General features: G+C 41.9%; 2 protein-coding genes across 9 annotated transcripts; one reads left to right on the top strand and one right to left on the bottom strand.

Moving 5' to 3' along the window:
* Positions 1-437: 437 nt before the first annotated feature.
* Positions 438-10,044, top strand: LOC105904596 (arf-GAP with Rho-GAP domain, ANK repeat and PH domain-containing protein 1). 8 transcript variants are annotated; one of them, XM_031571377.2, is made up of 25 exons: positions 439-738; positions 1,037-1,114; positions 1,384-1,484; positions 1,576-1,631; positions 1,955-2,375; positions 2,672-2,770; positions 2,929-3,063; positions 3,336-3,396; positions 3,546-3,666; positions 3,783-3,940; positions 4,362-4,468; positions 4,728-4,927; positions 5,050-5,135; positions 5,326-5,508; positions 5,667-5,832; positions 6,027-6,071; positions 6,588-6,711; positions 6,911-7,010; positions 7,108-7,303; positions 7,521-7,566; positions 7,710-7,891; positions 8,184-8,390; positions 8,829-8,934; positions 9,206-9,353; positions 9,641-10,044. In XM_031571377.2, exons 3-25 carry the CDS (start codon positions 1,384-1,386, stop codon positions 9,746-9,748), a joined length of 3,156 nt encoding a protein of 1,051 aa, XP_031427237.1. In that variant the 5' UTR covers positions 439-738; positions 1,037-1,114; the 3' UTR covers positions 9,749-10,044. The 8 variants fall into 8 exon arrangements, with proteins under 8 accessions (XP_012687952.2, XP_031427233.1, XP_031427237.1 ...); XM_031571375.2 differs by having other exon boundaries at positions 1,037-1,283; XM_031571378.2 differs by having other exon boundaries at positions 439-834.
* Positions 10,045-10,096: 52 nt separating this feature from the next.
* On the bottom strand, positions 10,097-17,604 carry ik (IK cytokine). The gene is made up of 20 exons (XM_012832524.2): positions 17,409-17,604; positions 16,762-16,828; positions 16,391-16,483; positions 16,234-16,293; positions 15,960-16,127; positions 15,399-15,513; positions 15,177-15,247; positions 15,019-15,065; positions 14,669-14,832; positions 14,475-14,586; positions 14,336-14,375; positions 14,017-14,200; positions 12,597-12,615; positions 12,271-12,355; positions 11,662-11,745; positions 11,488-11,545; positions 11,227-11,315; positions 10,977-11,085; positions 10,776-10,810; positions 10,097-10,404 (listed from the first exon to the last, which is right to left on the bottom strand). The coding sequence occupies exons 1-20, from the start codon at positions 17,416-17,418 to the stop codon at positions 10,377-10,379; spliced, it is 1,638 nt and encodes a 545-aa protein (XP_012687978.2). The 5' UTR covers positions 17,419-17,604; the 3' UTR covers positions 10,097-10,376.
* Between the last annotated feature and the right edge of the window lie 5,754 nt (positions 17,605-23,358).

Here is a 23,358-nt window from a genome sequence, read left to right as displayed (position 1 = left end):
CTTTTAATGTTCTTAAACAATCAGAATGTGTTATTCTGAGTGACAACACATTCTGGCTTTCTATCTTTCACAGAACCAAAATTGCACCAGTAATTTAATGGTTTCTTTAATGACCAGTGGGCAGCAATCTTTACAGATTCGATAGTTTGATAGATATGTTATGACTTGTGGTGTCCCAACCTTTACATATTTTTGTAAAAGTTTACAAAGCCCTTATAGTCTATTCTATTACAGGAATACAACAGGCCTGTTCATTTCTCCTGCGTTCCATTGCGCCTGCTGGGAGACCAACACCATTGTTTGTTGTGTTTTGAACACATTGAAACTGGACAAGTGCAAGTGTTTTTCTGAACATATTTTTTTATTTTTGCCCACTGCCCAGCAAAAACAAATATACCTCCTGCGATGGTCTAATGATAACGATAGCCTCCATTGTCGGAATGTCATCAGACTGTCGCAGATGGCGCTGTTAGTCACTTCATTTCTGCTTGCAGCGTGTTTACTGTCGCTGTTGTAACTTACTGTTACTGGCAAATTGACACCTTTTTCAGTTTTTGTGATTTGAACAAGATGCCGATTAGGTCAATGGCATCAAATGTGTGCAACATGTCAAACTCGTTTGATTGGCTATATCGAAATCAAAATGATTAGAAGGTGTAACTATGAACCGTTTTCCATTAGATGAAAGAGCAGAGGCTACGAATCCTAGCCCGTCCCCTGCGGGAAGCCGCTGAACAGGTAAGACTGGTGAAAGGTTTTAACTCAAAACATCACCGCATTCTCATATTCAAGCTGAAGTTGCCCTGTAACTCGCATCATCCAGAATATTAAACGGTAAGTAGCCTAGCCTATAACATTTCCGCGTTCAAAACGATATTTAAGTTGAAATGAGGTCAAAGAGACAGTTGTCGGTAACTCATTGACAACCTCTCAAGTTAAAAAGTGAAATCACTGCGATATTCAGGATTGTTTTTTTTTAAGAAGAAAAGAAAAAATGTATATAATTCGCCGAATAACACAGACCTTGTATTAATAGATTCTAGGATTCGATGTGAACGGTTCCCTACTTGTGTTTAATGTTTGATAAGGCGCTTTCCTCACCTTTGGACGCAAGGTGAGGCTCTTGTTAAGTACTTTGTGTCCAACATGTTTGACTCTTCACTCATCAAATGTGGCAGAATCTATGGTTTATATGCTATCTCAGAATTATTGAATGGGCGTAGGCTACACTACTCTACTACAACAGATCACTATTTCGTAGCGTATGTTTCATGCTCTGCTGGGTACAATTATTTCATTACTACCAATGTTACTAGATGACCACGATCCTGAATAAAGGTAGGCCTAACTGTACAGTGACTGAGCACATTTTATGCCCAATAGATGTCTTTGAAAATCAGTGACTCCACTTCACCACCTGTTCCTAAACCTCGTGCACGGTATAAACTTAAAGTGGGTCTTCGAGGACAGACATCCCAAGACAGGTGAGGGAATAATAATGTGTTGTATCTAAAAGACAGTCATTTTTTCAGATTAACTAATTTGATATCTGTCTGTTCTGTCTTGTTTTAATAGTGATTCTGTGTGGTACGATTCAGGAGCAACATCAACACAAGATGTGTCCAATGAGGGTAAATAGGCCTATAATTCATGATATGATCAGGACGTTAAAATATCAGATATAAATGAAACAAGCAAAATCCTGAATAACCAATGTCACAAACCCGCTGTGATATCAAAAGTTAACTCTTGTTAACTCTGTATAATGGATAAAACTTGTATAACTGGTCTTGTATCACTGCCAAATATGAGAGATACTGTATGGTTGAGAATACTTTGATGAAGCATGACGTAAATGCTTGGAATTTAAGATCCAAGATATAACCCTTTGCTACTGTTGATTGGCTCAGATCGTTTCAGAACAGAATTGTAAAAGAAACTTTAAATCGTTAAGCAGGGAATGATGACCCACTCACTGTCCCCTCCATTGATGTGCCTGATGACCTGCCTGTCAGTCAGGACCAACCCCAACTTCCAGAGGACTCAGTCCAGAGCACTGGGGTAACCCCAACCTCAGTCCAGAGCACTGGGGTAACCCCAACCTCAGTCCAGAGCACTGGGGTAACCCCAACCTCAGTCCAGAGCGCTGGGGTAACCCCAACCTCAGTCCAGAGCGCTGGGGTTACCCCAACCTCACCAACATGTTCACCCTCGCCTGCACTCAGTCCTCTCAGGGCTGCTGAGCCTGAACCTATGGCAGTGTCGGACTCCTCCAATGACGAGGAGATTCCGAAGACCCCAGACTCCCTGAAATCAGACGAGGAGCTCATCAGTAGGGATGCAGGAGAGCCCAACGCCTCCCCTGACCCAGACAGGTGAGTTTTGTGTGTTTACAAATGTGTGACAAATGTAGGGCAAATGTGAAAACATTCCTTGTGCTTTTGGTTGGGGACTTCCCCCAGTGACCAAACCTCTCACTGTCATATGCAAGAACTCATACCCAACAACCTAGCCTGTGCATTATAACACATCAATGTGCACTGCCACCACCTTACCGATATTTACCTATATTTAACAACACAAATAATCTGTTAGATTAAATTGACAGGGCTCCATTCATTGTAAGTAATTACAAACTATTTGAATCATTAATTTGGTTCCCCACTTCCAGATCTGATGGCAGGTTTATCTTTGGGATGACCGCACAGGCAAGCTTGAAGCAAGCAGAAACTCAAATACAAGCCCAGCTTCAGAAACAGAAAATACCACGGTGAGTTTTGTGTAGGTAATACAATGCACAGGATTCTGAAACACCCTTTATGTGCATGCGGTTTGTGCTTAATAACACACACAGAGCACACCTCGTTTATCGTAGCGTTTCCTAGATATTCTTTTCAATTTCCTTGCATCTTTCTTTCCATCTGGTAGGGCGGCCACTATTCGGGTGAGCAGAAAAAAGCAAGGCCCTGCTGGGTTAGCAAGAGGAGCCCATCCAACAGAGACCCGACTCACAGGGGGCGCGGTGTCTCGGTCCAGCTGGCTGGACGTGTGGAAGGGACGAAAGTAACTATACCGACATGACAAACAAACAATTAAAAACTGACAATAGAAATCACACATTTAGCAAAAGCTTAGCTGAAAATACTACATGCTGAATTTAATATTTAATTCACTTTGCCTACATTATGAATCAAAACTGACATTCATAATGGAACAACATAGTTCATAAGAGAAACTACATGTGCAGTCCAGCCATGATCATCTGTACTACTGTACTGCTATTTGAAAAATCCGGTTTTCTTATCAGTAATTCAATGTTTCCTAATTTCTTAAAGGCATACTGTGGTATGGGCAACTCTGGATGGACAGGTTATGTCATTGTGGAAAAAACGCACTGTGAGTACGGGAAATACTCCAGAACTATTCCTGTTATGTCTTATTTTCCTCTCTAGTTTCTCGGAACTTGTTTGTAATTTATTCTTCTTGCAATGGCCTTGGGATATTATGACTCAGTCTAATACCATTCATTTTCCACTGTATCACAGGATAAGTTTACAGAGTATGTGTTTCACGTGACGAGTATCACCAACGTTAGTAAGCAAGGTAGTGGTCGCTTCTCCATCCACTTTGGCAAGAAGCGCTTTGAATTCATGGCACACAACGAAGGTGGGCTGTTTTTGTCTTAGGCTGTTGCTTTCCAATGTATGCATTTTTGTCAGTGTTTTCAACATGTCCTCTGACCTCCTTTAACACGCTTCCTCACTGTCGTCTTCTGTCCACAGTTGTACAGGAGGGCTGGGTCACTTCTCTCCTGGCCACTCGTGGAACAGAGACCCTGCCCCCACCTGACCATCACAGCTCTCTGATAATGAAGGATCCGCGCACCAAGGTGTATGCTGCCATCTGTGGCCACCACCTGTGGCTCCACAACAGGAAAGAGGTCTGAACGGATACAGTACATATAGTAGTAGTATTACTCTAATACGTGTGTATTACCCAAATGCATATGACATTTTGTGATAAATTGAGCAGGTTTGCTGTATGGAAAGGGAGCTATCTAAAGGGTGAATGTTTGCTTGCAATCTACATGGTGTGCTTGATTGCTTTTTCCTAACAAGCTAAACTGTGTGTCTTATTGCAGTGTATGAGAGTCAGTTGCATTCTTCTTTATTGGATACACTTAATCTTTTTTTATGGTCGCACTGTGAGATTCATTCTGACAATAATTTTCCTCCAGAACTTCTGTAGTGTTATATAAGGATTAGGGACATGAGGTGAACTCACCCAGAAAGATGTCATATGGTCATTGTGGGATGTCTTGAAAGTGAATTGGTGTTCTGTATGTTGTATGTTGCTCTTAGGACTTTACCTTGGGGATAGGGATGACCTGTGTATCCATGAATGTCGCCTCAGTCAAACAGACAGGTCGCCATGGTTTCAGTCTTATCACTCCATATAAGACTTTCAAGTGAGAACCTTTTGTCTTCATGTTACAATGACATTTTATCGATCAGCTTCACCAAAGAGCATTGCTTAAAAGTGTTGGCCAAAAGGACAGGGTGTGGAGCCCATTTTTTTCTTAGACCTTGAGACCTTTAAGTTTTATTAAGGTTTTTTTCACACCCCAAAGGGTACATTTTTTATTTCTGCTTCTCTGCCCTTTTATGTCATCTACATACAGTATATACACTGTCGGATAAGCTTTCACTGCGTTTTTGTCACCTCAGTTTCTCAGCAGATTCGTCTCGGGAGCTGGGAGTGTGGTTCAACTGCTTGAATCAGGGCATCCTCAGTGCCCTGTCCTGCAGTGAGGTGGCTCAGCGCCTGTGGGCCAGCCCCTGGAACAAAGTCTGTGGAGACTGTGGCAGTGCCAACCCAGAGTGGGCTTCTATCAACCTGCTGCTGGTCATCTGTGAAGGCTGTGCTGGTGAGAGCAAAATGAGATTGGCAAACAGCTCTGATCACGGTCAATTGGTCTGAACTGGACACGTTTTTATAGTCATAGTCAGTGAAAATATTGCATCATATACTTTTCTGTTTTCTGTGAAGGCCAGCACAGAGCCTTAGGAACAAACAAGTCCAAAGTACGCAGTCTGAAGCTTGACAGTAAGGTGTGGACAGAACCGCTAATAAAGGTGAGATTGTATCTAGATGTTCATTAGACGTAGTGATCTGTAGTAAAAAGACCTTTATTATGAAACAGGGATCTAAATCCGCTTGGGATAGCAAGAGCAAGAACTAAAAACCGGTGGTTTTGGAATGTGAGCCTCACATCTGTGGTCAACCAGTTACATTGTTTGCCAACACTCCCTCCACTCCTCTCAGCTCTTTGTAGCGTGTGGAAACAAGGCAGCCAATGATGTTTGGGGTTACAACATACCTGCGGCAGAGCAGATTCTACCAGACGCAACTCCCATTGAAAGAGAAGCTTTCATCAGAGCCAAATACATCAAAGGCCTCTACAGAAGATCTCACCCACTGGCATCTAACAGAAGTCTCCTGGAAGAGGTGACAAAGCCAAACGAATGAGACCTAATGTCACTAATGTTTTGGAAAATCTCAAAATGAACAGAAATGATGACAGATATGTTACAGTGCATGTGGGCCATGTGCACTTAATTGAACATTTAAATTTAAAAGAAATCTTAATTGCTTTGTGCCTACAGAGACTTTGCCAGGTGGTGTGTGGCCCAGATGTGACAGAGACTCTCTCGCTGATCTGCTCAGGGGCACGGGTGCTGTGCAGGACTGGCTGTGACGGACCTGTTGCACTGGCAGAGCAAGCCGGCCAAGCCTTACAAGTGGAACTCCTGAGACACAACGAATTCTTGGGTATGTGAATGCTTAGCGTTGGGACACAGGGTGGCGCCGGTCTCAGGCACAATCAGCTGGGGAAATCACCTGTGAAGAGATACCAGTACCACTTCTCAATAACAAAAAGGGTGTTTGCAGTGTTTCACCATTACGTTGTTGTTGTTGTTCCGAAGTGTTGTTGTAAGTCAAATATGTCTTTGACTTGTTTACAGAGGCTCCCATCTTTGACCAGTTACCGACCTCAAAAGACAATCCAGGTAAGTCTATCTGATCTAGAAAAACATTACATTAATCACCTCGCCACCATATCTCACAGAAATGATGTTAGCGCAATTAACTGTCCTCAGCTAAATAAGATAATGCTAAATTATGCTAAGAGGTTAAAACTGTTATTTAATTAATACAAGTTCAGTGTAGTCTTCTAATTTTATTCTAAGAGGTTCTTCAAAGTGTTTCCAAATGAAATGCTTCCAGTAATATCTACATAAAGCTAATAAGTGAAGTGGTTCTTCATCGGGGGCATTCCAAGTAAGTGGTTAAGGGACAAACCTGGGTAAATTAACTCAGAGTAAATGGTAAACCTTCTAATAGAAGAGTCCAATGGCTTCATTCTCATAGCAAAATGTCATAGGGCTCTTCTGTTAGGAGGTTTACCACTTAATCTGAATGAATTTGCCCAGGTTTGTCACTAAGCCACATACTTGGAATAACCCCAGTTCCTGAGAAAGTCTGTGTAATGCCTTACCCTCTGGAACTCTGGGCTTCTGGAACAGGGCTGGAAGAGCTGCATGGGAAACTGGAGGATGAGCGCTTCCTGTTCTCTCAGGAAAATCAATCAGCAGCTTGTGATGTCTTAGACCTGAAGGAGGTCATTGCTGTATATGATCGGTCTGAGGGGTGAGTACGTCACAAATGTGGTCCTCTTCCTCACTATGCTGCCTCTTCGGGCACATTCAGTTCAGTTCAGTTCAGTTCAGTTCAGTTCAGTTCTGTCAATCAGGGGATTGTGTACTCTGCAGTTTACTGATCTGAGTCATTTTGCTCACACTAGGAATAAGGGAAGTGTCTAAGTGCGAATATACATGTTTCTTCACAGGTCGACTTACGAGTTTGATGTGTTGACACTGACAGATAAGCTTATTTGTAATGCAAACACACAGGACGTTCTCCTCACCCACCTACTTTACATACTTAAGGTACAGTTCACCTTGTCCGTGTTTATACAATATTGATCACTCTTACGCTTTCAAATGAAAAATGATGCCATAATTCATACCACAATGCCATTCTCAGGTGGTACTCCCAACCAGTGTAGAGGATGCGGAGGTGACTGGGCTCTTTGCAGCATCAAGGGTATCGGTGCTGGAGGGTCATGGCCTCCAGCACACGGAGGCCTGGGTGGCCCTTAGGCCCGGAGAAGTTCTGGTGTTTCCCACGGACCCTCTGAAAACCAAGGAGAGGCTTGCGCTGTCTACAGACCAACGCCACAGTACGCTTCTGCCCCCTCCTATCCGCCCGTCCAACAAATGTTTTCGCACATCCAGAACTGAATTTAAGAGACGGCAGACACACAAATCTCTACCAAGACAGGAGTGGTCATTGTGTTGTGCTGCTATAGAAAGTCAACATGTGCACAGCTTTTTTTGTGTTCTCCTGTGTAAGGCGAGCGGCTCTGTGTGATTAATGTCCCTTGCCTTTCTCTGCAGACCTTAATTCCACTGACAACACAATCGAGATGGTTCTTGGGGAGAGGTTAGTTCTGCTGCCACAGATGGTTGCATAGTTGTCACAGTCATTGCCATCTAATGAAAACAAATCATGGCTTTTCCTGTGGTGAACTTCCAAAGGGCTGTAATCATGGGGAGTCTCTAACGGCCCTTTCCCCCATTTAACAGGACAGTCACAGTGCAGTTTATGAAACAGAGTAGCTGCACCAGCTGGTATACTCTCCTGCAAAAGGCTGTCTCATCCGCTCCGAGAGCGAGCCAAAGCCAGCCTCCACTCACCCCGCCTCACACAGCCTGTGACACAGTGCCCCCATCCATCGAGAGGTGCATCTCCCACATCACAAAGCACGGTGTGTATCAATACCCTCAGCAAACGGGAACAATTTACGTACCATCATCAGCATCCAAGGCACCATAGTAACATCACTAGGGAGTAAACAATGTGACGTCGAAAGCCCACATACACCCTGAATAACGCCATAGAAGTCTCATTTGTGATCTTGAATATTTTCCCATCATTTCATATCCATTTGTTATTCCATGAATCAATTGCTGAATGTTTTTGGGACATTTAGGTATGCAGTCTAGAAGCAGTCACATAAATATGAACTTTAGTGAAATGGCTGCCTTTTGTGTTCTCAGGTCTGAAGGTGGAGGGCCTATACAGGCGCTGTGGCATCGCTTCTAAGGTCAGTCGGCTGGTGAATGCTCTGATTGCCTCTCCTGGCACGGCTGCGCTGGAGACAAACGAGCAAGGCGTTCTGGACACTGGCAGCGCGCTCAAACAGTTGATCCGTGTGCTGGAGCTCATCCCCCAGACGAAGAAAGACCAATGGGTCAAAGCGGCAGGTAACACAAGAGAACCCTTTGGGTGTGGGATGCTGGAATGCGGTACAGAACACAGGATTGTGTGTGTGTGTATGGTTCAAGATTTCATAGTACTGAAAATAACACACTTCCGGTCTAGTCATCATAAACAGCTGTACCTCATACAGAAATGAGGGTACAAATGATGTGTCGTATGATGTATAATGTCATTCAGATTCACATTCAGATGTGAAATGCTTCTGTGGTAAATATTCATTTTTAACTGCTTGTGCAAAATTCTATAATCGAATTTAAAATAATCATTTAATTCAGCCCATTATCCCCTTATCTCCTCATCTGGAACCATTTGTAGCACTGTTTCGCCTCACATGTAGCTCTGGATAAATCATTGTGAATGTATAGCGGTGTGTAGTAGCCACACTGGCGCTAATGCTCTAATGCGTTTCTGTGTGCCTGTAGCTGAACCTCAGGAGACCCTTCGGCTACAGTCCTACGGCCGGCTGGTGAAGCAGCTTCCCTCAGAGAACAGGGTCACTCTGGAGGCTCTGTGTGGACACCTCTATCTGTATGTCTGAAACTTTCCTCCACAACATTACTACAATGCTAGCTATAGATTTACAATAACACCTTCACAGGTGTCCTGCTGAACTAATATCTATGAAGTAACCGAGACGGTTAGCTACATAGCTTTGATGTACACAAACACATGCAATTCTTTTAAACCACAGCTGTCATAAACACCTAACACATTTGAGTTAGATTTGACACTTATATTTGTTGGTAATTAGATTGAATGAGCAGCCCACATGACTGCATGTCTCTATTTGCTTTGGCAGGGTTCAGATGCACAGCCAGGAAAACCGGATGACGGCACAGAATCTGGCCCTGGTATTTGTTCCCACACTCTTCCAGGAGCTGGCCATGAGTACGGATATGGTGCGGCTGACGCGAGAACTCATCATACACCCCGCCCTCGTCTTCCAGGTGAGGCCACTCTGCTGCAGCAACCGTGGCCATTGCTGAGCAACGATGTGTAGGAAGTGTTAGCGAAAAGATTAATGCATCTGATACTGCTAGGCAACAATCTCTCTTGTGCCCTCCGGTCAAATTCCTTCTTCACTGCAAGGATGGGCCTGCTGTGGATGACAATTGATCCGTCTCCATGGGCAGGAATAGCATTTGCAACATTAGATCACTAAATGGGTATATGGTATATGATGATTGTCTAGAACGCTGATGTTGACGGAACACGCTGATGCTTTAATCTGCAGAGCAATGGTGAGGAGCCTGCAGAGGAGGAGAGGGGTGAGGAGCCTGCAGCGGAGGAGAGGGGTGAGCAACGGGAAGAGGAGGAAGAGGAAATCATCACCGTCTTCTGAAATGTGATGTCCTTGTGAATCATCGCAGAAGCACTTTTTCCTCCAACAGTAGTTCAGGAGGACAGCAGAGGTTTTTTATTATTATTTAGGATTCAAAGAGTTGAAAATGCTCACAAACTCACATAAAGTTATATTGTCCCCGATTTTATTGTTACGGAGATTCACATGTATGCATGTCCTCACGCATGCAGCTTAGAGCCTTGTCTGTAAGTGTTTGTTGTGTTTGCTGTGTTACCTGTGTACTGACCTATACTGGCATATTACATAACGCTTAAATAAAGGACTTTTATGGGTAAGCCCTTTACACTTAATCACATTAAATTGAGGAAAGAAAACACTACAACTAAATGTGGTTATAAGTTTAGTTTTTTGAAGACTTAAAAAAAAAAAAAAAAAGAGAAACATTTTGTACTGAAAAACAGCACCTTGCACAACACATTTTTAAAGTAGAAATTACACAATCAGAAAGAGAAAAGTATTCTTCTAAATATAAATGTTGTAGGCAGCAATAATTATATATGGAAAATGAACAAAACACACTTCGCTACACAAAACAGGATTTGTACTATACACATTTCTTTGAGATTAAAATCTCTTGTTTGCTTATGATGACGTTCAGCGGCAATCTTCAGTACTTTGGTCTTTTCACCGAGACCCTGTGGAGACAGAAATATGAGGTCACAGAAAATCACAAACACAAGAAGACAAAACAACCAAACCTAAGTGGGAAACAGTGCACAATGCAGGTGAAGGTTCTAAAGTCGAGTCATTACTTTCCACAAACAATTCAAATGACCGGAGTAACCTGTCGAACAATGAGTATGGGGATGGTGCAACACCACAGCTTCAGCACAATGTGACCTCATTTACTTGCTGCTGACAGATGAACTTCAGAGAAACCACACACTAGTTGCTTTCTGATGGGTTCAGTGTCTGAAAATCCCTGTCTAGATGTCTGCATGACTGACTCTTAACAGTGGAGTTAATTTATAGCAGGAAAAACCCAACCAATCTTGACTCCTCCTACCCATCAGCCTCCTGTTTCTTCCTCTTTTCAATGATCTGAGAAATGAAAAGAATTAAAGGGGCAAGTTGAATTCAATTTTATTTATATAGTGCCAAAACAGTAACATTGTCTCAAGGCGCTTTAAGTGTGACTCGGGGTGAAATTAGCATAGTCAGATAGCAGGCATAATGCAACAATCTTTTGGTCACATGAGATACTCACAGCACTGATCTTTTTCCACTGGCGATCCAGCTCGGCTTTTTCGTTGGTCTCTTTGAAGCGACGAGTCTTCCTGCCCTCAGACATCTTGATGCCATATTGAAAAGCAGCCCTGAATGACATTAAAAAGATATAACATATAAAATACAGACAGACGGTAGTAAAGAAAAACTAAAAACAAAAGATTAAATCCAAATAGATACCAGATTTGCTACTAGTGTGTCCCTGTGTGTATTGTGTGTATACCACATACTTGGGTAGGGCTTCTTTGTTGTTCATATAGTCACTGTACTCCTCTTGTGTGTCAAAGTCCCAGCGACCAAGAGGGCCCTTCTTGTTACCCTTTGTAGACAAAAACAAAAACGTAATCAGCACATAACAGCGAGGACTTTCAAAAATACATTTCACAAAGTTAATAAAAAATAAAGTAGTCGAGAGTGATTCATGTAGTGTTCCCAGTATGATGATGATACTGTTGCCTGTTGATGATGAATATATGTTGTTGCACACAAACCTGGTCCATTTTGCTGTAGTCCACTTCCTCATCACTGTCCACAGCCAAGTCATCCATTCTGAGAGGTCAAACAATATACAGTCATACTAGTCAAACGCTGATTGATGTGCTGTCATGTGCAATGTAAAAAAACAACTAAAGAAAAATGGGACGGGACAGCTGAGAAGCACTCACGTGGCTGGGTAGCACTCGGCGTAGCTGTTCGACGTGCCAAAGAAGTCGCCGAGGCTCTTCTTTTCTTCACGTCTTGTTCCAGCAGTACAATGCAGTTAAGGGCTTATCACAACAGCTCCAGGACAGAAAACACAAGCAGTACGGCACATGCCAAAAATAGAGCACATCAAGGTTTCAAACAATCCATTCTGCCTGACTGACAAGTCAATTTAGGTTACAACAGTTCATGCAGCCTTCAAAAAGGCAGACACAAGTTAAACTGGTTACTCAGGTGAGAGCCGCCAGGTATGGCGTCAGCTACAGGTTATGTTGGGAGCGCGATACAAGATATGAGCAAATGGTACTGTTCCAAACCACAGACATTAATGGCCACTCCACTCACGCAATGTAGATCCTGCACATATTCAACAACCGTGCGCAGCACAGGCAGCTGTGCGCAAGAAACAAAACATGGGGAGAGGCAGTGAATGGCACCTGCGTGAAGACAACTAAGCAGCAGGCGCTCAAAGCAGCCACCACGCACAAGAGAGTCTCTGCTTGGCGAGCGCAGGGGGGCACTTCTCTCTGGTGCAGTAATAATAATAATAATAATAATCTAATAAAGGATATATCTCCGGGCCTGGCCACTGGGGGCCTGCCGCACCTGCAAACTTCTCATTGATCAGCTTGATCTGGTCCTTCAGTGCTTCAGGACCTGTGTGAATTAGCGCACAGAGACGGAGATATAATGTACACAACTACACTGTGATAGAACACTGGAATAAATGCAATCATGAACATACAGTCACACACAGACACAGTCACACAAACACACAGACACAGTCAGAAACACAAACACAGAGACACACACACACACACACACACACACACACACACACACACACACAGGAACAAAACATGAACTACAATAAAAAAAATTGACAAAGAGTATTTACCTTTCTCAATATCAATAGTCTGAGGAAAGAAATTGATGGAAATATTTTGTTAGATGTTTTGGAGAGGTGTATAGGAAAGTATGTGTAATTAACTCATACATGAGACTACTATGTCAAGTGAACCATGGGTTCCCAAATTCAAAATGTATTTATTTTTCTGGTGGAAAATAAAATCAAAATAATGGAGAATATTAGGGAGGGAATGAGGGAATTATTTATCCAGTTTAGGGGTTCGAAAAGGCTACTTATAAATATTGTATACACATGATTTTCCTTTTGGGTACTGATATGCAGCTTCACGGCAGTTTGGCACATTTCATTTGGATTTGTGTCAGATACAGCCCACTACAGTTATTCTCAGATTGTAGACATTCACTGCTCAAAAAGTATTAAAACATATACAACTAGTATTTGTCTTCCTGCTGTAGGATATTATGTGGATGTCATGGCCATAGGTAATATGTGAAAATGTGAAATTGGAGCTGTATAAATTAATGAAATTCATTACAAAATGTTATTTTTGTGGCTAAAATAACCTGCATATTAAAGGCTGGATTCTACATAAATACTTTCCAAATAAATACATAAATACTTTCCACCTTTCATCAAATGTATAAAAGTTGTTGTGTTAGAAAATATACAGGGGAAAATATTTAGTAAAGGTCCAAGAAGTTTTAGTTCAAATTCACTGCAACAGAACACCTAAAATAGTTCTATAGCGCCCTCTGCTGGTCAAATATAATAATAGCTCAACCCGACACAAAGGTGGCATAAGATGGGTGGACATGGCTATACATGGTAAGATATAGTAAATGATTTAGTGCAGGATTATGCATGGCAAGGCCTTTATTTCTAGGTATAATCTTTACATCACCCAAAACGTCACTGGAAATTTCCTGTGTAAACTTTCTGCTGACTGTACCAAACACCCCATATCATACCCAGATGACCCATATTCTCAAGTACGTGCTGTGTTCATGCAGCTGTAAAGTAAGACATAAATGGTTGGATTGAAGTGTCTCCTGCATGCCTCATTATTTTGCTTGCACCTGAGGTCTCGAAATGTAGGTTAAAAAAAGATATTTAAAAAAAAAACTGAAATGGATACATCTTCAATTTTGACATTATTTACACAACTGATTGTGTCCTTTGTGGGAACTATTTTTATTTTGCCATGTGTCGCACGTTTGATTTTTCATTATTTGTTATCAAATGTGGCATTTAACATTTTCATTTTTCATCTTTGCAGGCCAGTTTCTGCCAGATTAAACCAGCATTTTTGGGTGCCTGACATGGCTCTAACATTTGGGATTTCTCCATCATATTGATTCACCTTACAACAAATACAAAATAAAAACAGGTTGAATTGACATGGAATAGCCCACAACCAACACTGAACATGTTTCTCCCTCATGCTCACCTCATGATCATCCTCCCCTAGAGGTTTCTCAAAGTAACTGTGCCGTCTTTTCTCCTCCTCTCGGTCCCTCTCTCGCTCCCTCTCACGTTCTCTCTCCCTCTCTCTCTCCCGGTAGCGCTCCTTCTCTTTCTCGCGGTTTATCTTTGAGGTGGACGGAGCGTAGTCTCCAATGTCGTCGAATATACTGTGGGACAATTTGGTTAAATAGAAGTGTTAACTCCTGGAGCTTACTTGAAAAAGGAGAAAATGAGGAAACAGATATTTTTTTTTTTACAACTTTCAACATTTTGTTTGACAAAACAAAAAAAAAATGACATACGTCAGGTCTGCTTCAGGAGCCTTCTTTTCATCAACCTTTCCTGAAAAAGAAAGAAATATAATATCCATGACCTGATGATCCACCTATCTTGCATTCCTTAATCAACACATGCTGCTCTGCCAGTGTTCCACAGACTCACCTCCCTTCTCTTTCTTCTTCATCTTCTTGTTCCGTGTGCCCTGCCTCAGGTAGGACAGGATCTGGGTCAGTTTACTGATGACGATGTCATTAGTGGTGAGGGTGGTCTGGGCCTGCAGGGGGAGAACACCTTTAAAATTAGCTTTGTTTCATCGCTGAAGGCAACTAATGTCGTCTTAGCGGGCTTCTACTCACCTCCATGGTGGGGCAGTCGGCTTTGCTGCGGATGAGGGTGGTGGGAATGTCCGTGTCCGCGTACTCATCCTCCAGATCGACCACGTAGGCCATGCGTCCTGGCAGAAAGAGCTCGTTCCTCTCATACTGTCGGCCTTTCATCAGGATGCGGTACATGTTTCTTCCTGTGGGATTAAAGAGTGAAATAGTATAATACTGGGAACAGGTGTTTTTTTTAGCTGTGTTGGAGCACACAGTTATCAAAAACCACTCAACTTATAATGACAAGGTGCTGTGTTCCAGGACACTATATGGTTGTGTATCTTCACTCTTCAGAGGTGAATCATTTGGCCTAACCTTCAGACACTTACCAAGGCGAGTCTTAAATTCGATTTTCTGCTCAGGGTCTTCATCTTTTCTGTGGACACAAAAGACATTTTTCTCTTCACACATGAAAATACAAATAGAGTATTGGCGTGTCTTGCACAGAGAATCAAGTTAACCCCTGTCAAAACAGTGCCATACTTACTTGACTTCCTTCTGCACTTTTTCCATCATGTCCTCTTCTTCCCTCTCCTTGCTAGTGATCTCGGCTCGTACCTGAGAATGGACAAACCAAAAACAGTTTAGGCAATAAGACATGCACAGTTGAGAAGAACTTCAGAAAGATGAAAGCACACAGAAAAAAAAATCTGCATAACCTGTCAAATTCAAAACCCAGACTGTTTTAGCACTTATTTCAGAAACTGACCTTCTGCAACAGGGCAAAATCCAACCCTTTCACCAAGTGAGTATGCTCCATGTCACCACCCAAGAACTTGGACTCCTGGATCAACTGACGCCTCTTCTCTGCAGCCGATTTATCCCTGGTAATCAATGTGACAAAGTGGAGACAAATCAGCATTTATGACAACGGAATGCAACAGCTTGATGAACATCCCACAAACATTAATGAAGATCTCACAAATATAATGTGTTTAATGTAGCATGAAGATCCATATGTACCACAGCACAACTGGAATGCACTGAATAACTAGGCCTACATTATGATTTGTTACATAAAAGACCCATTGTTGTGTCCATTACCACCCCACTCCTTTTGAACATGGTCTCCCTATGTGTACTTGACTTGTGTATGTGTGTGTGTCTGTGAGTTGTGGTAATTGTATTGTATAAGCTACTGGATGTCCTAGGATTTCCCTCTGGATTAATAAAGTATCCATCTAAACAGGCAGCAGGGCTCAGAGGAACACCTGTCCCATAGTGAAACTGCCAGGTTCAGGAGCTTCAGTGCATAGCAGGAACCACTCACGCTTCTGCCGTGGGCCCCACAGCTCTGTAGTTGGCCGTGGTGCTGATGAGTTCTGTCTCCTCGTAATCCTTGTTGACGCCATCACGTCTCTCACGGGCTCGGTCACGGTATTTCTCAGCAAGCTCACGCTCCCTCTCCAGCTCCTGCTGCCTCAACTTGGCATAGTAACTGAAAGGGAGGGTAGAAAATGATCAGATATCGATGTAAGACTGGAAAAAAATTCCTTTGATAAAACAAGATTCTTAGGTTAACAGAGCCATCTTAAAAACCGAACCTTTTCTTTTTCCGCCTACGTGCAGCAGGGTCCTCATCTTCATTATACTCCCGTGGCATTCTGGGAAAAGACACCAAGTTAAGTTACACTTTCGCTCCCCTGACATTCATGACTGAACGTTAGTAGCACATGTGTGTATCCTCAAAGTCAAACTCACTCATGTTGTCTTGATTTTGAAGGTGGAGCTGAGGAGGGGGTAGCTCGAGGGGTCATCAAAAGCTTTCTGAAGTCTTCATTGGTCAGCTTAGATCTATGAGTCAAAGCAGGATGACTTGTTATTGTCACAGTATGGAAAACGTTTCCATTATGGTCAGTATACATTTCTACAATTTTCTGGTAAAGAAACATTATGGTACTGTAAATGCAACACTCCAATACACCAAGCTCAAGTCGAGACTCACAATACCATTTAGGACACTGCGAAAAAAGCCATTTAGACCATTATCCTCTCATCTCGGCACAACTACGTAAACGACACAAAAATAAAGTGTCATTGGATGCTATTTACAAACAAACATTCATACTCACTGATTTGCTGACCGATGATCCTCAACCTCATGACCGTCTGGTGCGAGGGGATTCGAGTATAGCTCAGCTGCAGAAAGAATAACATTCATGGTTTTAGAGGGTTCTTTTCCTACATGTCGTTCCAGACATGAAGTGTACTGTAAGTGGAATGACCCCAGACGGGCATAACAGGCTTCTCATATTAACATTAATTAGCTTAATGACAACGGGGTTAATAAGATAAGGCTAAATAAATAAATACATGTTTTTTTTTTTTTGGTAAAAACTTGACATTTCCTCATAAATGTTCTATCTAGATAACAAGATATGCCCTGCCATGAATGATCAGTTATACTTGTCTACAACCAACCATGATATACAAACAACAAACTCCAGAAATGGCTACAAAACATTAGCATACGTGTAAGTTACGTGGAGCTAGCTAGTTTACAAACATTAGCTTACCAACCTCATTAAGATCAACGTACCCACATAATGGCTAGAGGCTACAATAATACATGTGCAAATTGTAATTGATGTGTAGATTGAGATAATGGTAACATCAATACAACATATTGTGTAAATTATAGGTCACGTTAGTATGCGACCCAGACAGCTAACATGCATATGCTAGCAGGTTTCTACAGCTGAAACAAAACGTTACTTACTCTCTGGCATTTTGAGGATTTAGTACACCAAATGTGAGATAAATTGCGGTATTTCAGACAGTCCTCTGCGACATGTATTGTGTTTTAAAAGAGGAAAGGGGGAAATATATGCTCGCACACACGGATGTTTAACGTTAGCTCTAGCTGCACTAGATACGCCGTAGCAGTGTAAAATCCGGAAGTTTCCTTCTTCATGTGATATTTCATGGATGGTGAAAGAAAGGCCCATCCTGCAAATGCTGCCACCTACTAGCCTGGAGTATACTCGTCGAGGTTGGCGTAAATAGGAGTGGAAATGGAGAGAGCAACCTTTTATTGCCTGTGCTCACAGCCCCACAGCTAATCTAAATTGCGTGCGTAACGGCCAGAATCGTCATTCCTAAATATATTGCATTCAATGAACATTACATTTATAGTCCCTCGACTGTCCCAGGGAATTCTGAAATAGATGTGGGATTATTTTATAATTTATGAATCTTTCCCTCCATGGGTTGCACCGTGTATGAGGCAAGAGTGGTCTCTTGGTATGTACAGTATGCATGCCTGTGGAGTTACCAACCAAACCAGAGTGCCCGCTACAGAGATGAATGATTATGTGTCATCCCTTGTTTTTTAACAACACTGCCGAGCTGTATTCCACTCACATCCAAAGTCTCGGACACTTAACTGGTTAATCACTCCAGTCCACTCACTCATTTTGCATCTGGTTTGCCAGCCGAGGCTTCAACATATGTCTATGCTCTACCACCCCTAGCTCAGCAGGTACCCACTGAAAAGACCAAAAGTCCAGGGGAAATTCATATGAACACGTTTGTCTGTTTGTTTGTTTGTTTGTTTGTTTACAGACAATGATAGATTTGTTTTCTGCTCTGTGGGCCCAGGGCCGGGGGGCATCAGAAATAAATATAGCCAACAGGGTAATGTAGGCACACAGCAGGAGTTGGGTTTAGTATCTATAGGCCCACCTCCTTCAGCAGCTGGACAAAGACTTAAACATGGGGGACAGTTGTTGTGGTCTCATGCATATCCATAACCCACAACTCTTGTGCTGAAACCCCTGGAGTATTTCATATTCTATGTTTGGAATCATAGATGATTTTTATTCCCTGCTGTTACCTGACTCCTAAAAGCTTTGAAACTACCAACTTTGAGAATACAAAGCCTGCCACCATGAACGTTTGAAAGAGGACGATCGTAGTCAGCATTAATAGTGTGTTAGTGTTCCCTATGGCAGGGGTTCTCAAACTTTTGCAAGCTGGGCCCCCCCAAAGCTGGTTAGGGGTAGTTGGGGCCCCCCCAGCGCGCGGCCCGCCGCCACCACCCTCAACTACACCACCATATATAGATAGATAGATAGATAGATAGATAGCATATTGTTATTGATTGGCCTGACATGTCAAGGTTAGGCTATTGTTAGGCCCATACAGACAATTATTATAACTATTTATTATTAGGGTTCCTCCGTCAGGAGGAAACCTATTGTTATTGTAGGTATTATTAGGGTTCCTCCGTCAGGAGGAAACCTATTGTTATTGTAGGTATTATTAGGGTTCCTCCGTCAGGAGGAAACCTATTGTTATTGTAGGTATTATTATTATTATTCTTGTGCCATTGAAGTCAATGGCAGCCCCTAGAACCGTATGGTAACTTTTTCTGAAATTTGGCACACTCATTAAGGACAGTCAATTCTCCACTCACACCAAGTTTCATGTCTCCCACTAGACCACACTAGCGCCACCAACAGGTCAAAGTTGGACTTTTGTTAACACTGTAACTTTTGAACCGTTTGACCGATTTTCAAAAATGAGGTACCATTGGATTCCTTGGATCAAGACGAATTCAATACACCCTATGGCGTCAATTTCCGGTTATATAGATTTTCTGCAATTTCCGGTTTTATCAAAAACCTTTGAAAGGCCTCCACTCCTACAATTTTTGTCAAATCTTCTTCAAAATCACCAGAGATGATCTTCAGACCAAGCCTCACAACATTTATCCAACCGAATTTTGATCCTCACAACCGTTTGTCCGGTACAGCCACTGAATTTCAGCAGAAAAGCCATCAAACAGGAAGTGAAGTTATATCTCAGCAAATGTTTCAGATATCAACACCAAACTTGGTATGCACGTGGAAGACACTACAACATGTCCCCATGTGCAAAGGCAACTTCATATCTTCAAAAATGATTGATATAAAGCAAATTGCATTAATCGCTAACGCTAAAATAATGCTTTACACATTTTTCATTCAAAAAGTGATACTCTGATTCAATCACAAGTTCATATGAAGACACTTGAGAATGTTTAGTACACAAATCTGAAAAAAAGTTGACTGTAAGATGAAAAGTAGATTTTTGGTGAATATTTGAAACATGCATGCTTGGCTAATTGCTAGGGTGATTTCCAGTGTAATGTCTCCCTCTCTGCTCCTTTGCTCCCCTGCGCGCATGCTCCAATTGTCACAGACACAGACTTTCCCTTGACACACGCGCAAGCTTCTCGAGACGCACACACACTATTTCATGACATTGTGGCCTGACCAAGCCCCCACTCACCCCTTAGCTTGAAGCCAAGGCCCTTGTGGATCTTGACAGTATTGCATTTCAAATTGAATATCCCATTGGTAAGTCTGCAGCATGGATTTTTCTATACAGTGACAAATTGTGCAGAATATACATTTTTCCCTGGTTCACAAAGTCTCAAGAACCCATAATGTCACCAGCATGGATATTTCTCGACAGTGACAATTTGTGAATAATTAAAAAAAATGACTTAAAATCAGCCATTGATCCAATTATCTGTCCAATGTTGTGTACATGTATGAAATACATGTCAGTGTCATGTCAATTTTGTAATGATTGGAATGTTGAGGAGGAACCCGCCATTGCTGCCTGCAGCTATATTTATTAGGGTTCCTCCGTCAGGAGGAAACCTATTGTTATTGTAGGTATTATTATTATTATTCTTGTGCCATTGAAGTCAATGGCAGCCCCTAGAACCGTATGGTAACTTTTTCTGAAATTTGGCACACTCATTAAGGACAGTCCCTTCTTCACTCACACCAAGTTTCATGTCTCCCACTAGACCACACTAGCGCCACCAACGGGTCAAAGTTGGACTTTTGTTAACACTGTAACTTTTGAACCGTTTGACCAATTTTCAAAAATGAGGTACCATTGGATTCCCTGGATCAAGACGAATTCAACACACCCTATGGCGTCAATTTCCGGTTATATAGATTTTCCGCAATTTCCGGTTTTATCAAAAACCTTTGAAAGGCCTCCACTCCTACAATTTTTGTCAAATCTTCTTCAAAATCACCAGAGATGATCTTCAGACCAAGCCTCACAACATTTATCCAACAGAATTTTGATCCTCACAACCGTTTGTCCGGTACAGCCACTGAATTTCAGCAGAAAAGCCATCAAACAGGAAGTGAAGTCATATCTCAGCAAATCTTTCAGATATCAACGCCAAACTTGGTATGCACGTGGAAGACACTACAACATGTCCCCATGTGCAAAGGCAACTTCATATCTTCAAAAATGATTGATATAAAGCAGATTGCATTAATCGCTAACGCTAAAATAATGCTTTACACATTTTTCATTCAAAAAGTGATACTCTGATTCAATCACAAGTTCATATGAAGACACTTGAGAATGTTTAGTACACAAATCTGAAAAAAAGTTGACTGTAAGATGAAAAGTAGATTTTTGGTGAATATTTGAAACATGCATGCTTGGCTAATTGCTACCACCATTTCCAGTGTAATGTCTCCCTCTCTCCTCCTTCGCTCCCCGCGCGGCTTGCCCCAGTTCTCACAGACACAAACTTCCACCTGACACACCAAACACTTGTCAAGACGCACACACACCATTTCATGACATTGTGGCCTGACCAAGGCCCCGCCCCCTCCTTAGCTTGAAGCCTTGTGGATCTTGACAGTATTGCATTTCAAATTGAATATCCCATTGGTAAGTCTGCAGCATGGATTTTTCTATACAGTGACAAATTGTGCAGAATATACATTTTTCCCTGGTTCACAAAGTCTCAAGAACCCATAATGTCACCAGCATGGATATTTCTCGACAGTGACAATTTGTGAATAATTTTAAAAAATGTCTTCAAATCAGCCATTGATCCAATTATCTGCCCAATGTTGTGTACATGTATGAAATACATGTCAGTGTCATGTCAATTTTGTAATGATTGGAATGTTGAGGAGGAACCCGCCATTGCTGCCTGCAGCTATATTTATTATTATTCTTGTGCCATTGAAGTCAATGGCAGCCCCTAGAACCGTATGGTAACTTTTTCTGAAATTTGGCACACTCATTAAGGACAGTCCCTTCTTCACTGACACCAAGTTTCATGTCTCCCACTAGACCACACTAGCGCCACCAACGGGTCAAAGTTGGACTTTTGTTAACACTGTAACTTTTGAACCGTTTGACCGATTTTCAAAAATGAGGTACCATTGGATTCCTTGGATGAAGACGAATTCAACACACCCTATGGCGTCAATTTCCGGTTATATAGATTTTCCGCAATTTCCGGTTTTATCAAAAACCTTTGAAAGGCCTCCACTCCTACAATTTTTGTCAAATCTTCTTCAAAATCACCAGAGATGATCTTCAGACCAAGCCTCACAACATTTATCCAACGGAATTTTGATCCTCACAACCGTTTGTCCGGTACAGCCACTCAAATTCAGCAGAAAAGCCTTCAAACAGGAAGTGAAGTCATATCTCAGCAAATCTTTCAGATATCAACACCAAACTTGATAAGCACGTGGGAGACACTACAACATGTTCCCATGTGCAAAGGCAACTTCATATCTTCAAAAATGATTGATATAAAGCAAATTGCATTAATCGCTAACGCTAAAACAATGCTTTACACATTTTTCATTCAAAAAGTGATACTCTGATTCAATCACAAGTTCATATGAAGACACTTGAGAATGTTTAGTACACAAATCTGAAAAAAAGTTGACTGTAAGATGAAAAGTAGATTTTTGGTGAATATTTGAAACATGCATGCTTGGCTAATTGCTACCACCATTTCCAAGGTTATGTCTCCCTCTCTCCTCCTTCGCTCCCGTGCCAATTGTCACAGACACTGACACACGCGCAATGTAAGCAGCTTGCTAGTGGCGTGATTGACAGGTCAACAAACCAATCTCACTATAACCTCACCCCACGCGCCAGTCTCCTCCTCCGCCATCCGTTGGCACAACGAATTCCAACGTGCAACGTAGTCGCCATTTTATGCTATTATTTTGTGGATACCGAGAAGAGAACAGAATTTCTGGTGTGGAGAAGATTTTCGTCTACATTTGACCGTAAGTAATAAAAGCATACCTATTACTGTTTAATTCGTATGATAACTGCAACACGATTTGATTCTGTTTTTATTCTTGGTTACTGTATTTGAGGTAGCGCAATTATTTTTGGTCGAAATGGTAGCTACCTTAGTTAGCTGGATAGTTATCTAGCATTAGGGAGAAGGCAACATGGTACCGATAGGTGTTTGAGGAATTGTGTTCAGAAAGTGATTTAACCAAAGGCCAGAAGTTTAACACAGTTTGTCTGCGTTGATGAATTCAAATGAAGTGTTATATTGACTTGTTCCAGTATCACTTTGTGACTCTGACATTGTAACATCCACAACACCGTACAATCATTTCATTTCCTTTTGCTTCTTGGCGTTCTTGTGCACGTTTGTGCGTTTAACAGCTCTTGTTTGTGTGAGCGAGCATTTATCTGTTGATGCCCGAGTTTAATAAAGCCAGGCTATTAATAAAAAAACGTACGTAAATGTGCCATTAGTATAAACAGATGAGAAATTGATTCCGTCTGGGTCGGTTAGGAAAAAAATATTTGAATGTGTGTCGGACTCGGGCCGTCTCGGTTACTATTCTGTCGGATGTTGGTCGGCGTCGGAT

Source organism: Clupea harengus, chromosome 8, assembly GCF_900700415.2.
Source record: "Clupea harengus chromosome 8, Ch_v2.0.2, whole genome shotgun sequence".
NCBI lineage: Eukaryota > Metazoa > Chordata > Actinopteri > Clupeiformes > Clupeidae > Clupea > Clupea harengus.
Note: the sequence above shows the minus strand (reverse complement) of the source record. Positions and strands in the feature narration are given on the sequence as shown.